Source organism: Carcharodon carcharias, chromosome 30 (genome assembly GCF_017639515.1).
Source record: "Carcharodon carcharias isolate sCarCar2 chromosome 30, sCarCar2.pri, whole genome shotgun sequence".
NCBI classification, from domain to species: Eukaryota; Metazoa; Chordata; class Chondrichthyes; order Lamniformes; family Lamnidae; genus Carcharodon; species Carcharodon carcharias.
The window spans coordinates 13,960,561-13,979,665 of record NC_054496.1 but is presented as its reverse complement, the minus strand read 5'-3'; the positions used below and the strand labels follow the sequence as shown (position 1 = coordinate 13,979,665).

Sequence of the window (19,105 nt, the reverse complement as noted above, 5' to 3'; positions counted from 1 at the left end):
TACATAGCTTGAGACTGCAACATGCATGTAAAAGCTCATGTTGCCACAGCAACCTGGACTCCCTGAGAGAACTGTAACACATCATCGCTGCCATCTTATGTTTATGGGCCCTCATTCTGGCTCACCTCCAAGTGGAAACATCTTCTGTACCCTCTCAAACCCTTTCAGAATCTTAATGGCCTCTGTTAGAATTTAATTGGTGGCTGATTGAATCTGTAAATGTGGCTCCTGGGATCTCTGTTTGCCTCGCTGTGGCTCGTGGAGGTAAAAGGTGCAGACACTCCCAACCCATACTTTCCTCACAACTCCTGACTTATCTCTGTCCTCCCTCTCTGCCACAGACTACACATTTTAAGCCATAAACTCAGTGCGACGCAAGGAAAACATGTTGTTCAATGCAGTGAGCTGTTGTGATCTGCCCAAAAGGGCAGTGAACCGGCTTCAACAGTAATTTTCAAAAGGAAACTGGATGCATAATACCTGATAAGAAAAAAAAATTCTGACTTATGGGAAAAGAGGTTCTTTCAAAAAGCCAGCACACGGACGATGGGCAGAATGGCCTCATTCACTGCTGTAATTTGATGATTTTATACCCACTAGTTCCAGGTTTAATTAATCCCTTTGATGTGCTATTTTATACTTCGGTACTTGTGGTTAAAGGGTAGTCAACATTGATTTAATGATTTATTTGAGGATACTGTAATGCTTTCAATGGGAAACTGGAAAAATACTTAAATAAGAAAGATTTGTAGGGATATGGGGGAAAGAGCAGGGGAGTTGGACTAACTGGTTACTCTTCAAAAGACCCACCACAGGCTTGTTGAACCTAATGGCCTCCTTTCTGCCCTGTTTAATGATTGTTAGCTGTCCTACGAATGTAATCTCCTCTTTCCCTACCTCCAACAGTCAACCGTCCTTTTAGAGGTCTTGACTAATGGTCCTAATAATCCATCCTGAGACCACTTGTGGTCCACTTCACCTTGGCTTGTGGCCTGTGGCAGATCCTGCTGTGTGCAATCAGGAGCCTCCATTCATGGCCAGCCCTGACTGTGGGACTTTGAGCCTGCTGAAAGTCCGTCTTGCTTCCTAGCTTCCTCCTGCTCTCAGGAAAACAGGAGACCATCGGCTCACATCAGGAAGCAGAGCTAAGTGAAAGGGTCTTATTTAAACTGCACTGTAGGTCCCTGTTGATAAAGGCCTGTCGGGCCTCCACTTAGCAACTGCCTATGAGTGGCAGCCTAACTGAAATGAGTACATGGGGAAATCTCGGGTACACACCATATCCTAGAACTCTGGCGTATTAAGTTGCAGTGCTTCTGAGAATGGCCATTAGGGAAGACATTGGTTTGGAACATGGCCCATGACAGGAAGTCAGTGAGAGGCACTGTTATGGAGCAAGTGCTCCGTCATCATGAGAGTTCCACCTAATGGTCTGGAGGAGCACTGGCACAGTTCATCCTCAATGCTAAAGAGCTTCCAAAAGGCCCCAACCACCCCAACACGGCATTATCAGGTCTTCCAGGACGGAGTGACAGCTTTGCAAATGTGACCATAAACCACAAGGACTCTCGATTTTCCAATTCATTGCCTCCCCCCACCACCCCCCTTTCAACTCGGCGATCAAGAGAATCTGTTTATTCCTTTCTTCTTTCTGTATTCTGACGTGTGTCCCCAATACATTCAGTTCTGGACAAACATGCACTGATTTCCTGAAACCATGCATTTTAAACATTAATGGTGATGTTCCGCCTCCACATGTGTTTCTCATCAAAGCACATTTCTTTTTTACCTTTGTCCCCACAAAGTTGAGCGCAGGGTGTTAAAATTAGGTGATTGCGTTCCAAGTGAGTTGCTGGCCTAACCTGAGATCAATTTTCCTGTGCAGGCAGCTTTAAGAGTTTCGGCTTGACCCTAAAAAGGCTGTGAGTCATTCTCCTGACCTTGGTGCCCACCACAAAATGGGGCAAATTGACTTTGCCCTGTATTAGATACAAGCATTTTCCCAAAATGGTGCCTGTGTGAGCTTTATCAATGATCTCATTTTCTTTCTCCCCTTTCCTGTAAAGTCTTCTCACTCATGCAACAGCTTTCATTTATGTGGCACCTTTAACATAGTAAGACATCTCAGGGTGCTTCACAACAGTGCTATCAAACAGAATTCGCTGCTGAGCCACATAAAGAGATATTAAGGAAGAAGTCAAAGAAGTAGGTTTTAAGGAGCATCTTAAGGGAGGAGAGAGAGAGAGTAAGAGAGGCGGTGATGTTTAGGAAGGGAATTCCCAAACTTGGGATCCAAGCAGATGAAGACGTGGTCACCAATGATGGGACAAAGGTAGTGGGGGGTTGGTCCAGAGGCCAGAGTTGGAGGAATGCAGAAGGTTATGGGGTTGGAGGAGATCATAGAGGTAGGGAGGGCCCAAGGCCTTGTAGGGGGGTGGGGGGGTATTTGAAAATGAAGATGAGAATTTTAAAATCGAGGTTTGATGTATCAGAGGCCAATGTAGGTCAGAAAATACAATGCTAATGGATAAATGGGGCTTTGTGCAAGTTAGGATACAGGATGAGTGCCTTGAATGGGCTGATACCAATGGAGGATGGGGCGGGGGGGGTCAGCCAGGGAATCATTGGTTCAGTCTGGAGGCAATAAAAGCATGGAGAAGGGTTTCAGCTGAGACAGGGATGGAGACGGGCGATGTTATGAAGGTGCTCTTCTGTTGATAAAGATTATGTGGTTGGAAGTTCAGCTCTGGGTTAAATGGATCGCGAATGGTCTGTTCAGCCTTCAGCAGTGGCCAGGGAGGGGGGGGAGTCAGTGGCTCAGGAACTGAGTTTGCAGCAGCTCCAAAGACAATGGCTTTGGTCTTCCCAATGTTTAACGGGAGATAATGGACAAAACTGGAAGGGGTTACGATAACCGATTGAGGGTGGTATGAGAGGCTTTTGAAGGGTACTTTTTGGCTATAGCTGGATAAATAAAAATGGAAGCAGTCGAGGCCTGTCCCACCCAGCTGGACAACAGAGGAGAGGCGTTAGTGTAGCATGGCATGATCAACCGTGTCAAAGATTCAGACGGATCGAGAGGGATGAGAAAGTAAGAGTTTGCCATGGTCAGTATCACAGAGGATGTCACATATGACTTTGATGAGGGCTGTTTCAGTGCTATGGCAGGGGGCAGATACCTGACTGGACAGGTTCTAACATGCAAGGTAGACGGGGATAGCTTTGAGAGACAACAACACTGTCAACGACTTTGGAGAGGGAAGGGAGATTGAAGATGGGGCGGTAATTTGCAATGATGGAGGAGTTAAGAGGGAGCTTTTCAGCAGTGGTGGGTGACGATGGCATACTTGAAAAGGCGGGTGCAGTACTTGAGAGAGACAGAGAGAGAGAGAGAGAGAGAGAGAGAGAGCAGTTAACAATATCAGAGAGCAAAGGGGTCACCAAACAGACAGAAAGGGACTTCACTGAACATCTCATCCAAAGGAAGGCACTTCTGCCAATGCAGCATTCTGGCACTGCTGCACTATAGTCTCAAATCCTCAAATGGGACATGAACCCAAAACCAGAAGCAATAGTCCTTCCAACGACCTAAACTGATGCTAAAAGGAAGCACTTAAAGCTAAACTTCTGAGAAATAAACCTTTGATTGCACTCCCAAACAGGCTTTCTTTTGTCTAACAATGTATAAATAGCTCACTTTTTGTTTATCTTTGTTACTTCTTGTTACTTTGACTCTTGCCAGCACAGTTCATATGTTCAGTGACTGGAAATGACTGCCAGCCCATATCAGCTGTTCAACTTGACTTCATGGGAAAGCCAAAAGCTGCTCGGACATTAGATGAAGTTAAAGGAAGTAAAGACTGGAAAGCCGTAAAACTGGCTGGCAATTTCCTATCAATATCATACAATCACACCAACTCAAAATTGCACCCTCTGTGTAAAACCCACATAACACACTCCGTGACATGCAGGTATAACACACGCAGTGACACACAGGTATACCGCACTCTGTGACACGCAGATATAATGCACTCTGTGACACGCAGGTATACTGCGCTCTGTGACACACAGGTATACCGCACACTGTGACACGCAGATGTAATGCACTCTGTGACACGCAGATGTAATGCACTCTGTGACACGCAGGTATACTGCACTCTGTGACACACAGGTATACCGCACACTGTGACACGCAGATGTAATGCACTCTGTGACACGCAGATGTAATGCACTCTGTGACACGCAGGTATAATGCACTCTGTGACACACAGGTATACCGCACTCTGTGACACACAGGTATACTGCGCTCTGTGACACGCAAATATAATGCACTCTGTGACACGCAGGTATAATGCACTTTGTGACACACAGGTATACTGCGCCCTGTGACACGCAGATGTAATGCACTCTGTGACACGCAGATGTAATGCACTCTGTGACACACAGGTATAATGCACTCTGTGACATGCAGGTATACCGCACTCTGTGACACGCAGGTATACCGCACTCTGTGACACGCAGGTATACCGCACTCTGTGACACGCAGGTATAATGCACTCTGTGACACGGAGGTATAATGCACTCCGTGACACACAGGTATACCGCACTCTGTGACACGGAGGTATAATGCACTCTGTGACACACAGGTATACCGCACTCTGTGACACGCAGGTATACCGCACTCTGTGACACGCAGGTATACCGCACTCTGTGACACACAGATGTAATGCACTCTGTGACACGCAGATATAATGCATTCTGTGACATGCAAATATAATGCACTCTGTGACACACAGGTATACTGCACTCTGTGACACACAGGTATACTGCACTCTGTGACACGCAGGTATACCGCACTCTTGTGTCATGCAGATATAATGCATTCTGTGACACGCAGGTATATCAATTGTGTCACAATGACCATAATACGATTGAATTTTACATCCAGTTGAAAAGGTAGAAGAGTGGGTCTAAGACTAGTATTTTAAACTTAGATAAGGGCAACCATGTGGGCATGAAAGCTGAGCTAGCTGAAGTGAACTGGGATACTAGGCTAGTGGATAGATAAATAGAGAGACTGTGGCAGTCATTTCAGGGGATATTTCAGAATAATTATATTCCTAATATAAAGAAAAACTCTAAGGAAAAGACCATCTGTGGTTGACTAAAGAACCTAAGGAAAGCATCAAATTCAAGGAAAAAGCATATAACTCCACAAAGATGAGTGGCAGATCAGATGACTGGTCAGAATTTAAAAAAACAGCAGAGAATGACTAAAAGGTTAATCAGGAGTAAGAAATTAGAGTATGAGAGGAAGCTAGCTAGGAATGTAAAAACAAACAGCAAGAGTTTCTACCGGTACTTAAAAAGGAAAAGAGTAAGTAAAGTGAGTGTTGGTCCTCTAGAGAGTGAGAATGGAGATTTAATAGTCGATAATAAGGAAATGGTGGATGAAATATTTTGCTCTGTCTTCACTATAGAGGATACAAAAAACCTTCCAATAATAACTGTGAATCAGGTGGTGGAAAGGGAGAGGGGAAATTGGTGAAATTACAATCACAAGGGAAGCAGTACTGAGCAAACTGATGGAGCTATCGGCTGACAAGTCTCTGAGCCCAGATGGACCTCATCCTCGGGTCTTAAAGGAGGTGACTAATGAGATAATAGATGCATTGATGTTAATTTTCAAAAGTTAGCTGGATTCTGGAAAGGTTCCATCAGATGGGAAAGTAGCAAATATAACCCCTCTACTCAAGAAGGAATGGAGGCAGAAAACAGGAAACCATAGGCCAGTTAGCTTGAGATCTGTCGTGAGGAAGGTGTTAGAATCGATCATTAAGGAGGTTATAGCTGGGCATTTAGAAAAACGCAAGATAATCAGAAAGAGTCAGCATGATTTTGTAAAAGGGAAATCGTGTTTAACCAACTTATTGGAGTTCTTTGAAGGAGTAACATGCGGAGTGGATAAAGGGGAACCTGTAGATGTGCTGTACTTGGATTTCTAGAAGGTATTTGATAAGGTGCCACATCAAAGGTTTTTGTGGAAAATTAAAACTCATGGTGTAGGGGGGTAACATATTAGCATGGACAGAAGATTGGCTGGCTGGCATTGAAAACAAAGAGTATGCATAAATGATTGGCAGGATGTGATGAGTGGAACTCTGCAGGAGTCTGTGCTGGGGCCTCAACTTTTTACAATTTACATCAATGACTTAGATGAGAGGAGTGACAGTATGGTAGCTAAATTTACAGGTGACACAAAGATAGGAAAGCATAAGGATGTTGCAGCCAGATATGGGTAGGTTGAGTGAGTGAGCAAAAATCTGGTAGAGCATAATGTAAGAAAATGTGAAGTTGTTCACTTTGTCAAGAAGAATAAAAAAGCAGGATATTAATTAAACAGAGAACAGCTGCAGAATTCCGAGGTGCAGAGGGATCTAGGTGTTCTAGTGCATGAGTCACAAAAGTTTGTATGCAGATACAGCAAGTAATTAAGAAGGCTAATGGAATGCTATCCTTTATTACGAGAGGGATTGAACATAAAAGTTAGGATGTTATGCTTCAGTTTTACAGGGCATAGGTGAGGCCACATCTTGAGTATTGTGCTGTTTTGGCCTCCTTATTTAAGAAAGGATGTAAACGTTTGGGGGACGGTTCAGAGGAGGTTTACTGGATTGATACCTGGAATGAGAGGGTTGTGCGACTTTGGAATTGTCTGCCTCCAAATCTGGCGGAGGCGGGGTTATTGAATATTTTTAAGGCAAAGGTAGATTGATTCCCTTGCCTAACAAGAATCAAAGGTTATCAGGGGTAGATGGGAATGTGGAATTCAAAACACGAAGAAATCGGCCGTGATCTTATTGAATAGCAGGATAGGCTCGAGGGGCCAAATGGCCTACTCCTGCTCCAATTTTGTATGTTCATATGTATAAAACACTGTCGCACCAGTAGAACACACCCTGTGTCACACCAGGAGAACACAATCTGTATAACAGTCATATGAGTGTAACGTGCATATACAAGTTCCAATTTGGTCTTGGAAGGAATGTGGCGCGGATTCATGAGAACGTTACCACCAATGTTCCTGCTAAACTGCACAAGAGCAGAGCAGCACAGCAGCCTTGAAGGTACTATGCATGGCTCGTGCCAGGTTAAATACCACAAGCGGACGGCCATGCTAAATAACTTAAAAGCACAGCATCGAGAAAAAGAATGGCCATGCAGAACGACGACATTTTACAGGGGACGCTGACTACCAGGGCTCCACAAGGGGTAGATTTATGAAGAGAGACAGGATAAATTTGGTGTGTATTTTCTGAATTATAGAGGGTTAAGGGGTGATTTGATTGAGCGTTTTAGGATTTTGCAAGAAAGTGATATGGTCGATAGAGAGAAACTTTCTCCGCTGGTGAGGAGTCCTGGACAAGGAGGCTTAACCTTGAAGTCTGAGCCAGACTATTCGGAGGAGGGGCTAGCTGACACAATGGATGGAGTTTTACGACCCCATTGCAGCGGGGGGTGGGGCTGTAAAATGTGGCCGGGCCGTTCAAAACTCCATCGACTTCGGCGGGACCATAAAAACCCACCGGCTTAAAATTCCACCCCATGTGTGTCAATCTCTCCCACAAAAGCAGCAGACGCTGGCCAAATTAACCATTTTAGATGTGATGTCAATAGATTTTTGTTAGTCAGGCATTGTAAGGGATATAAACATATGTAAAAACAAAAAAACTGCGGATGCTGGAAATCCAAAACAAAAACAGAATTACCTGGAAAAACTAAGCAGGTCTGGCAGCATCGGCAGAGAAGTGTGGAAGGGTCATGAGGACTTGAAACGTCAACTCTTTTCTTCTCCACCGATGCTGCCAGACTTGCTGAGTTTTTCCAGGTAATTCTGTTGTTGTAAGGGATATGGTGGTTAGGTGGAATTAGGATGCAAATCGGTCATAATCTCATTGAATGGTACAACAGTATAGAGGGGCTAAATGGCCTCCCTCTGTTCCTTTTTTCCCATATATGGTCCTACCTAAATATCACATGACACATTGTATTCCAAAATTGTAATGCTTCCTGTTTGTAGTATTCTCTGAAAGAATATAAAAGCATGAAAGACTGAAATATGAATTATTTTAACCTGATCTAATGTTATGGCTACACTTTGTAGCATTAATCTCTTCAGTATCAATTGAACTCTAGTGCAGTTTAATTAGATCCAGAGTCCGAATTATAAGCAAATATTGTTTAAACATTTGTACAGTGGAATTACACTATGGAGACCGGTACTTCTTTGTCCTCTCATTTATATTTTAATGAAAGCAGCTTAAAGGTTCTGTAAGGAACTTTGCAATGGGCATTATCATGTACTTCAAGTAACTGGCAATGCCCAGATGATCTCTACTTCTCATATCCAAAACTAGCTCAAGGAATTATGGTTTCCTTTTGTTCAAACATATTTTTTTCCCTCAATAGGTTGTGGCTACAAGAGCAGGTCAGAAGCTGGGAATTCAGCGGGAAATAACTCACCTCCTGACTCCCCAAAGCCTGTCCACCATCTACAAAGCACAAGTCAGGAGTGTGATGGAATACTCCCCACTTGCCTGGATGAGTGCAGCTCCCACAACACTCAAGAACCTTGACCAGGACAAAGCCGCTCACTTGATTGGCACCCATCCACCACCTTCAACATTCACTCCCTCCATTACTGACACACAGTAGCAGCAGTGTGTACCATCTACATGATGCACTGCAGCAACTCACCAAGGCTCCTTCGACAGCACCTTCCAAACCCGCAACCTCTACCACCTAGAGGGACACGGTCAACAGCTTCATGGGAACACCACCACCCGCAAGTTTCCCTCCAAGTCACTCACTATCCTGACTGGGAACTATATCACTGTTCCTTCACTGTCATTAAGTCAAAATCCTGGAACTCCCTCCCTAACAGCACTGTGCGTGTACCTACACCACATGGACTGCAGCGGTTCAAGAAGGCAGCTCACCCACCACCTTCTCAATTAGGGACAGGTAACAAATGCTGGCCTGGCCACTTACATCCCACGCAAGAATGGGAAGAATGCCGAACTTTTTCAGCTATAGTGTGAATTAACAGGGGTTGAATCCTGTTCCCATATCTGGGGAGATGCCTCTCTCACCTTCCTGGACAGAAGGCAAGAAAAGCTTGTTATCTGATAGGCAACCCTTCCCTTCACTCTGAGATTTTCTCTCTATCACAAGTCTTTCTAATACTACTACTTGGATCTATGCTTGTGTGAACTTCCCTCTTCTGAGTCCCAAATACAGCAACGTGCGTATTCTCTCGCCTTGGTGGATCACCCTGTGCATTGACAGCAAGATCCAATTCTCTAACTTGAAAACTGGGGGAAGTTCCTTATCTCCCACCATCTATCATCCCTTCCAACTCCAATCTGGAATCTTACAAGACAAGTCGGATGCCACCTAAATCGGACTTCCTGATTTTCCTTATCCCTTCTACTCTTTCCTGCTTTCATGGTCTTGCATTATGGATCCCGCTTCCTTCATCCTGGCTTCTCAATTAATAATCTTATTGCATAATCATCCCTGCAACAAACTGGAAGCAACAGACTGAATCTAACTGCTCTCAGCTTTATATCAACTGGTTCCTTCCCCTGTCGTTAATATTTCCACATTAAAGTGTGTGATGTTAATACTGGAGAATCAGATATTTTCCAAATACCTTGGGTCCATTTTCAGGTATAGTGTGAATGGACCGCCCCTCAACCCTGCCCCAACAACAACTCTTAATGCAATCACTAAAAGCGCATCCTAACTTGCCCAGTGTGACACATTTAGGAACGATGGTGGCATTGTGGTAATGTTACTGGATTGGTAATCCAGAGGCCCAGGCTAACGCTCTGGGGCAAGTGGGTTCAAATCCCACCAAGGCAGCTGGTGCAATTTGAATTCAATGAATAAAATCTGGAATTAAAAGCTAGTCTCAGTAATAGTGACCAGGGGTGGGATTTTCTGATCCTGCTCTTGGTGGAACCAGCAAGTCAACGGATGTTTTCGTTGGTTTGCCAAATTTTCCATCCCACCACGAGTGGGACCAAATTCCCAGCCCACGAAATAGTTGATGATTGTCATAAAAACCCACCTGGTTCACTAATGCCCTTTAGGGAAGGAAATTTACCATCCTTACCCAGTTTCACCTGTGTGCGACTCCAGGCCCACAGCAGTGCGGTTGACTCTTAACTGCCCTCTGAAATGGCCTAGCAAGTCACTCAGTTCAAGGGCAATTAGGGACGGGCAACAAATGCCGGCCTTGCCAGTGACGCCCACATCCCATGAAAGAATATTTTTTTTTAAAAAATGACCTTCCATGTCAGCCCTCCACATGGCTACTGATGTCAGATTTGAAGCTGTGATGGGTTTGGGCCCTGTGCATGCTTTGGAAGCAGCTGCAATAGTACTTTTCAAAAAGCACTTGGATCTAGACATGAAGGGGACGAACTGTACTGGGCAAGAGGAAAGAGTGGGACTAATTGGATAGGCCTTTCAAAGCAGTAGCATGGGCATGATGGGCCAAAAGGCCTCCTTCTGCACCATATCATCCTGCCTCCAAGACGATGCCTGTTTTTAATATAATATGAATTGGCCTTAAGCCTTGCGGGTCCATATCATATTGCATTCATTACACAATGCAAAAACAAACAGCGAACAATATCCCATTCATTTCTGCATATTCACCGTATCCTGCCTTAGGTTCTGGTGGAGCTTGTTTAATTGCAGTTATTTTTTCTCTTTATTGGCAGGTTTTCAAGCCACAACAAAGTCTAAACAAACCATCCTTCCCCAGCTTTCTTGGCGTCAAATAAATAAATAAGCCTAACCTTGCAATGACCTAAAGAATTAAAACCACAAAATTCTCCCACTTTGTCCTTTCTGGACCAACCTAACTGATGGGAGCCCTCCTACCAACACACATCAAATTTCTGCTTCTGTGCCATGAGGAGAATGCACACACCGAGCAGAAAGGCAAAATTTCCTTCCGTGGCCTTATCTACGTACGTTGGTGTGGCAGTTATGGTACTGGACTAGTAACCCAGGGGTCGAAGATTCAACATCCCACTGTGTCCAGTCGTGGGAAGTGAATTCAATGAAATCAGGAATGACACCAGAAAAAATGTCATGATCAAGAGGCCAGGATCGGAGGAGCACTGAGATCTCAGGGGCTGTGGAACTGAAAGAGTTTACAAAGCTAGTGAGGGATGAGACCATGGAGGGACTTGAAACCAAGGCTGAGGATTTTGAAATCAGGGCTTTGCTTTACAGAGAGCCAGTGTAGGTCAGAGGGCACAGGAGCGATGGCGAATGGAACTTGGTACGAGATAGGACATGGGCTGCCGAGTTGGGGAAGAACTCAAGTTGAGTTTAGGTGTCACTTCAAAAATAAATTATTTAGAAAAACTGGAGGCTTGTCGGACCTCTAATTAAGATATTGTTCTTACAGGGTCCTAATAAAATGATGTACCCTTTGTCTTATCTCAAGCATAGGAGGTGCACTAATGTCAAAATGAAGACCTTACCTGACCTCTGTCCTACCAATGTCTCACCCCCAACTATATCCATTTCAAATCTTGCTTGATCTTAATAAAGACATCGGAGTTTCAACTATCCTCTGTACATGTTCTGCGTTTCGAATTTCATTACCTTATGTTCAAATCTACATTAAAATCCATCTGCTCTTCCTCACTCCAACCATCTCATTTCACCAGAACCATTTCAGTTCCTTATATTTGCCATCTGGCTATCTAGCTCAGTGTCATCAGCTGTATTACATACAGTCCTTCCGCACACAATATGAAAAATATTAATAATATGAACAACATGCGCAGAAAAGATCCTGCAAATCTTCACTAGTCTCTGCTCCACCAAACAAACCATTCTGTATTCATTGCTACTCACTGCTTCCTGTTGTCAAGGCAGTTTTCAATCAAGTCAGTGAACTTGCTAATAATTTAACATTCTTCGTAAGCAACATATCTAGAAATTCATGAAGTGCCTTTTTGGACAAGCATAGCTATAGCTAGTAGATTTTTTTCTCGGTCACTGAATGAGTTAGTTCCTCAAGGAATGCGTGGAGGGCAGTAGCTTAGTGAGCTAATAACTGAACTGGACTACTAACCCTGAGACATGAGCTCAAATCTTACCACTGCGGCTGGGGGAATTTAAATTCAACAAATTAATAGATCTGGAATTAAAAAAGCTGCTCTCAGTATTGATGAAATTACTAGATTGTTGTAAAAACCCATCTGGTTCACTAATGACCCTTTAGGGAAGGAAATCTGCCATCCTTACCTGGTCTGGCCCACGTGTGACTCCAGACCCACAGTAATGTGGTTGACTCTTAAATGCCCTCAAACAGCCAAGCAAGCCACCCAGTTTGCAAGAAAGAGGCTCACCGTCACATTCTCAAGGGCAATTAGGGATAGCCAATAAATACTGACCTTACCAATGACACTAGAATGAATTAAAAATAAAATCCAAGGGAAGATCCTGTTTCTAGAAAAAGGAGGGGGAGTGACAAAAGGACGGCTAAGTGATATTAACCATAGAGGTCTTGACTTTGGTCTCCCTACATGCCTGTTTTTTTTCTCTAGTGAGAATGAGGTGGGAACCAGACTTCTGCCATCTTTCAGCTGGTTTTGACTTAGGTGGCCAGTGCTCCTCTTGTGAAACAGATAAATAGGTCCAATGTTGTGGCTCGGTCACAGAAGGAACTGTGGACGGACTGCACTGCAGACACTCACCAAGACTCCTTAGGCAGTACCTTCCAAACCCACGACCACTACCATCTAGAAGGACAAGACCAGCAGACACATGGAAACACCACCACCCCTCCAAGCCACTCACCATCCTGGCGTGGAAATCTATCACTGTTCCTTCACTGTTGCTGGGACAAAATTCTGGAACTCCCTCCCTAACAGCGCTGTGGGTGTGTCTACACCACAGAAACTGCTGCATTTCAAGAAGGTAGCTCACCACCAACTTCTCAAGGGCAATTAGGGATGGGCAATAAATGCTGGCCTAGCCAACGACGCCCTCATCCCATGAATTTAAACAGTTGGGCTCGCAGTATGATGCGTTTGTATGTACTGGAAGCTACATATATTAATACACAGGGCCTTGTTCTTTGCAGACAGAAGGAACGAGTAGACACATTGCGCATGTTTCAGCTTAAAAAAAAGTGACAGCCATTCTCTGACTCATTCCTCAGGGCAATGCCTTGACCAATCAGGGTCAAGCTGCCTGGTTTAAATTTCAAGCACTGCTTGGCAGTTAACTGTCAGTCACCATCACTGGTGCATTCTCCATGGCAACTCCTCTACCAATGAGAGTCCACTTGTCAACCAATCAGCACTCTCTTCACATATAGTATAAATTGTTGTTTTCCCCTTATATTGGTATTCTTGCAAAGTGTCCTGATGAGTGCAAGACAAAAAGCTTCAACGTGTCTCTTTTTTCAGCAATAATCAAGTTCTGTACTACCAAACGACTATCGCTATTGTTGCTGTTTTGCCAGTCCAGTCTCTCCAGTTTCTTAAAGTAAATATATATCCCATCCTATATGCTGCTCCTTCATTGCGCTCTATTGAAATCAAATCCCCTTCATTCTTTTATTTTTCTCAACATTAGGGTACTCCTTACCCTTCTCATCCATTCCATCTACAATCTACAACCTGTTAGAGCTCATATACTATTGCACCTGAACCCCTTACTGTCTGATTTGCCACATCTTCTATCTGATTCTTTTATCATCCCTGATTTGGGCTTTGGCCTTCAAACAGGTTTCTCCATAGATTAATGGTTAAAAGCCTTCCATTCAATGTAGGCTTGTTGCACCTCAGATGTCAAAGTAAGTGTAAAATGAGGGAGAGAAAACCAGTCCTTTTCTGCTTATTTTTCTGCCTTGGCTAAGCCCAGAAGTAGGAACTGCAAAGTTTACAAGTGGATGCTATAATCTACCAGAACCTTGTGCAACAATTAGCTTCTGCTTGATCCCTGGGCCTATATAGACCACATCCTCACAGCAGACCATATCCTCACAGGGAGGATCAATTGTCTTAAAGAAAGAGGTTTGTGAAAAACCACAAAATTCCATGTTCCTCCTTCCCATTGGTGGTCTGGCCTATCTGGGTACAGCCCAACAGGAGATCAGCTGCTAACCATAAAAGGGAACCCAGCCAGGAAGTTAGCTGCCATCACCATTACCAAGAGAGTTGTAGCGTGTCCCACACTAATCTCTGACGTATGTCGCTTGTCTAGCTGGTATCATGCAAATGGCTAACAGAAGATGGAGAACATTCCACTAACCTGTGACTGCTGCGGGATATTTACAAAGTTCCCATCCCGTGGTCCAATGCTGACAAACCGGTTTGCAGAGGAGGAGCTGGGCGTTGAATATGCTGTGAATAGAAAAGCAGTGAGATGGTCAAGGAAATATGAGGAAGAGTTTCTGTTACATTATACACAAGGAACTGACACAACCCTTCGTGTCCTAGTTAAGTTGCTCGAAGTTTTCTCTCTCACTTTCCTGAAAGTAGGGGTGGTAGGTGAGGGGAGTGGGGGTGTGAGGAAAGATGGAATTAGTCCTGTGGATGCCCACCATCCTCTGCTGCTAGTGAACATTGCTGCAGGTACTGGGGAGCTACGTGACAACAGCTCATCAGAGCCAAATGTGATCTGACCTTATCTAATATCGTCAAGTCCAGTTCGAGAAAGCAAACAGGAGCAAGAATTCTGACTGCCCTTCCTCTAGGGGAACTGTTCTTGAACCCGCTTGCAATGGCACAAGCGGTCAGTTAACTCAGTGTTGACCTCAAACTCTTTATCAGGCAACATGTTTCTTTAAAGCTCATTATTTAACTCCCCCGACCCCATATAGTTGAGTTCCTCATTAAGAAATAAACTCTGCTTCCTTCCAACCCCAAACACAGTACAACAGTTTAAGACTGTTCCATGTGTTGTCCATTTCCTTCAATAGTTGCTGGGACACTGCAATCATTTGGAATTTCATTTTGATGCACTGAGGTAAATTGGGCTGGCTGGAGTTTGTGATGGGCCAGATTGAACATGTGAAAGAAATAGGCTTTGGTGGACTATATATTTTAAAGATGGGCCAGCAACGTGTATCAAAGAGGAGCACCCTATAAGCCCAGGAACAACCACTCTAAAAGGAAATACATTGTCTTGTGTTTCTCTCCTAGGTGGGGTAAGGTACCTCAGTCACCGGCCCCTTAAAGCTGGCCTCAGCGACTCTTCCTCATGGGAAGTGGAAGGTGGGAGCTGACCACAGCCGAGTAAGCAGACCAGGGCCCGGCCTTCCATGTTCAGAAGGGCTTCTTGCCTGAAATGGGATGCAGGCCCCTTTTCAAAATGGTGAAGGCTGGATTGCTGAAGTTAATGTGACAGTAAGACCATCAAGCTCATTTTTGGACTGTTGGCACCCCATTAGCAACAGGCGAGGGCGTTAAAAATCAAGCCCAGCTCTTGCCAGGTGGTGAGCTGAAATTCTGGCTGGTCTGGCCCTTCTGCATAGGCCCGAAGTTCCAGGCCCAAGTCCAGCATCGATTCTAGGGTTGGGCATATTGTTGGGAGATATCTTCACATGTCCTCCCAACTACATCGGCCCCAGCTGACTAGTTTAGAAGGATGAGGGGGGATCTGATTGAAATTTACAGAATACTGAAAGGCCTGGATAGAGTGGACGTGGAGAAGATGTTTCCATTAGTAGGAGAGACTAAGACCTGAGGGCACAGCCTCAGAGTAAAGGGGAAGACCTTTTAGAACAGAGATAAGGAGAAACTTCATTAGCCAGAGAGTGGTGAATCTATGGAATTCATTGCCACAGAAGGCTGTGGAGGCCAGGTCATTGAGTGTATTTAAGACCGAGATAGATAGGTTCTTGATTGGTAAGGGGATCAAAGGTTACGGGGAGAAGGCGGGAGAATGGGGTTGAGAAACTTATCAACAATGATTGAATGGCGGAGCAGACTCAATGGGCTGAATGGCCTAATTTCTGCTCCTATGTCTTATGGTCTTATGGTCACCCAGTGACACATACAGCCTTTCTCTCCCCCCCACCCCCCATCCCCCCCTGCTCACCCCTCCCTTCATTTCCAATATTTATATAAGTAAGAAATGAAAGCAATCAAAGAATATGTTTCGGAAAAAAAAACATTTTTTAGTGCCCCTATGATTATATTCCGGGGGCTGGTTAGCTCATTTGGCTGCAGAGTGTGGTTCAGAATAACATCAACAGTGCAAGTTCAATTCTCATTCCGGTCGAGGTGGGCGTGGGAGCTGCCTCCCTGTCCCTGAGAGTGGAAGGCAATGGCAAACCACCACTGACAACAACTGCCAAGAAAATAGCTCAGGGTGGAGCATCGGCAGACAAGGAGCCAAGGACCTGCCTTCAGGCAGAGCACACATGAATGAATGAATGAATGACTTTTCTCCCAAGTTTGCTCCCAGCACTATTCAGAATATTAATCTTCAATTCCTAGAGACTCGAAGGGGATTGGCAAACCCAATCTGCACTGGGCAACTCAACAGTGTTTAGGAAGCTGAGATTGTCGTTTTCTTTGGAATTCACTGACAGGCTGCCTTTTACAACTGATCTCTGGGGAAGGGAAAGCAGTGAGTTTTAAGACGGAACATACGTGTGCGTGTTTGTGTGTATGTGTGTATGTGTGTGTGTGTATGTGTGTGTGTTTGTTGTGCATGTGTGTGCATGTATGTATGTTCCTCAAAACAACAAACCTCTTTTAGTAACACCAAGAAGCCGCTAGGCAGTCAGACAAAAACTCCTGTCAACCCCATTAGGATGTGACTAATGTGCGGGCTAACCTACTCCTTGTTGGATCCAGGCCTGTGACTAACCAAAGTGCATTAGGAACCCACTTTGCATTTTAACCACAGTCAAATTAGCTCGAGATAAACAGTAAACCAAAGATCATGAGACTGAGGGCTTGAAAATGAAGATCCATCCTTCCCTCGCCGGTGGTCCTGAAATCCCCTGGTTGGGGACGGTAGGTGCAAGGTTCTCACACCAGACACCAGCGGCCTGCTGATTTCAGGGGTTCATTCCCACTGGGTCTATAACCTGAGAGACTTTGTGGAAGTAACTTCCCGGCCCTGTGGAGCTCCCCAGTAGCATTCCCCACAGAATTCCCTGTTCTCACAACCAGGACAATAAAAACTTGGTTTTATCAAACAAAACACCCAATTGTGAAGGCTTATTCCTAATGATAATCCCACTTAGTGTATGCAAATCTATTTAAATTAGAGGTTCAGCAATGAGAAACACACATAGAAAACAATATAGTGGGTACTATGAGGATTTTTGCAAAGTGTTTCATGTTTAAGTTGTGCTAGTGAAGTGTGATAGTTCAGAAAGCTTTGGTTTAATACTCTGGCCAATTGGTCCTCAGGAACACTATTATAAAATAAGCAAACATGCATGACAACTCTTCCCTCAACTGAACAGTTTGGGATTTGGCTACAGTCCATCATTGTCTAAGATACTAGGATCAAACTTCACAAACACTTACTTCTTACTCACTCCAAGATAAAAGCAAAATACTGCAGATACTGGAAATCTGAAATAAAAACAGAAAATCCCTGAAAAAACCCACCAGGCCTGGCAGCATCTGTGGAGAAAGAAAGAGAGTTAACGGAAGAGTCAGATTGGACTCGAAACGTTAACTCTGTTTCCCTGTCCACAGATGCTGCCAGACCGGCTGGGTTTTTTCAGGAATTTTCTGTGTGTATTCCAACTCATTCTAACTCTTTTATATTCATTTCTTTATTGATGACAATCAGTTAAGAGGTAACAAGTGCCTCTCAACTTCTTAAAGGAGCGCAACAAATAAACTGTAAATTGTAATAAACTTTAAAACTAACTTGGCTGCTTCAGTTAAAATTTAATCCGTGTGTGTGTGTGTGTGTATGTGTGTGAGAGAGAGAGAGTGTGTGAGTGAATGAGTGAGTGAGGGCTGGTTGCTGATGATGCTCTCTAGTCACTCCAGTGCCCACCGGTAACTGAAGGCTTTAAATAAACCAGCAGGTGCCCTCTTGAGGGACAGCCAGCCACAAACTTAGCCACAAAAGAGAGGCAGGCAGGTATCCGATAAATCGGCTCCCACTGCCAGCATCTGTTAATGAGCAACTTCTGCCAGGCCCAGAGCGATCAGTCATCCGACAGGTCCTCACACTAGTCCACTTTCCCCTAGCACCAGGAGGCCAAAGATCAGAAGTGTAGGAACAACACATGCTAAACTTCCACAGGTCTCTGGTTAGGCCAGCGCTGCAGTATTGGGGGCAATTCTGGGCACCACACTTTAGGGAGGACGTCAAAGACCTGGGGAGGGTGCAGAGGAGGTTCACCCAGATGATCCTAGGAATGAGGGAGTTTAGTTATGTGGGGAGATTGGAGGAACTGGGATTGTTCTCCTTAGAACAGAGAGAAGAGCATAGAGAAACACTCAAAATTATGAGATCTTCGGTAGAGCAAGAAGTAAAAAAACTATGACCTTTGGTTGTAGATTTAAAATCACTGGCAAGAGAACTGGAGGGGAAATGAGGAGAGATTTCTTCACACAGAAAGTGGGCAAGATTTGGGATATACCATCCGAAAGGGTGGTGGAATCAGATTCCGTGGACTCTTTCAAAAGGCAGTTGTACATGTACTTGAAGAGACAGAGCTGTCAGGAAAAGGCTGGACTACGTGGACCAGAATTGGACAGCTCTTTCAAAGAGTCAGCACTGGCAAGATGGGCCCAATGGCCTCCTCTTGTGCTGTAAGGTTCTATGAATCCTATGCAGGAGCAAGTTTTTTTTATTTGTTCGTGTGTTGGGGGCATCGCTGGCTGGGCCAGCATTTATTGCCCATCCCTAATTGCCCTGGAGAAGGTGGTGGTGAGCTGCCTTCTTGAACCACTGCAATGTAAAATCTCATCACCTACAAAGTGGAAGATGCTTTATCTTGGAATGGCCTGCAGGTAATGGCTGAGGAGACACAGTCTCACAGTTTTATTAATTGGACTAACATCAATAAAGAAGA

General features: G+C 44.5%; 1 protein-coding gene across 3 annotated transcripts in view; it reads right to left on the bottom strand.

Annotated features, from left to right (window-relative positions):
* nfixb (nuclear factor I/Xb) overlaps nt 1–19,105 on the bottom strand; it is a 376,050-nt gene that overhangs the window by 20,668 nt on the left and 336,277 nt on the right. For all 3 annotated transcript variants that reach the window (XM_041177033.1, XM_041177034.1, XM_041177035.1), the window contains one exon: nt 14,356–14,447. In XM_041177033.1, coding sequence (XP_041032967.1) covers nt 14,356–14,447 — 92 coding nt within the window. The remainder of the gene's footprint in view (nt 1–14,355; nt 14,448–19,105) is intronic.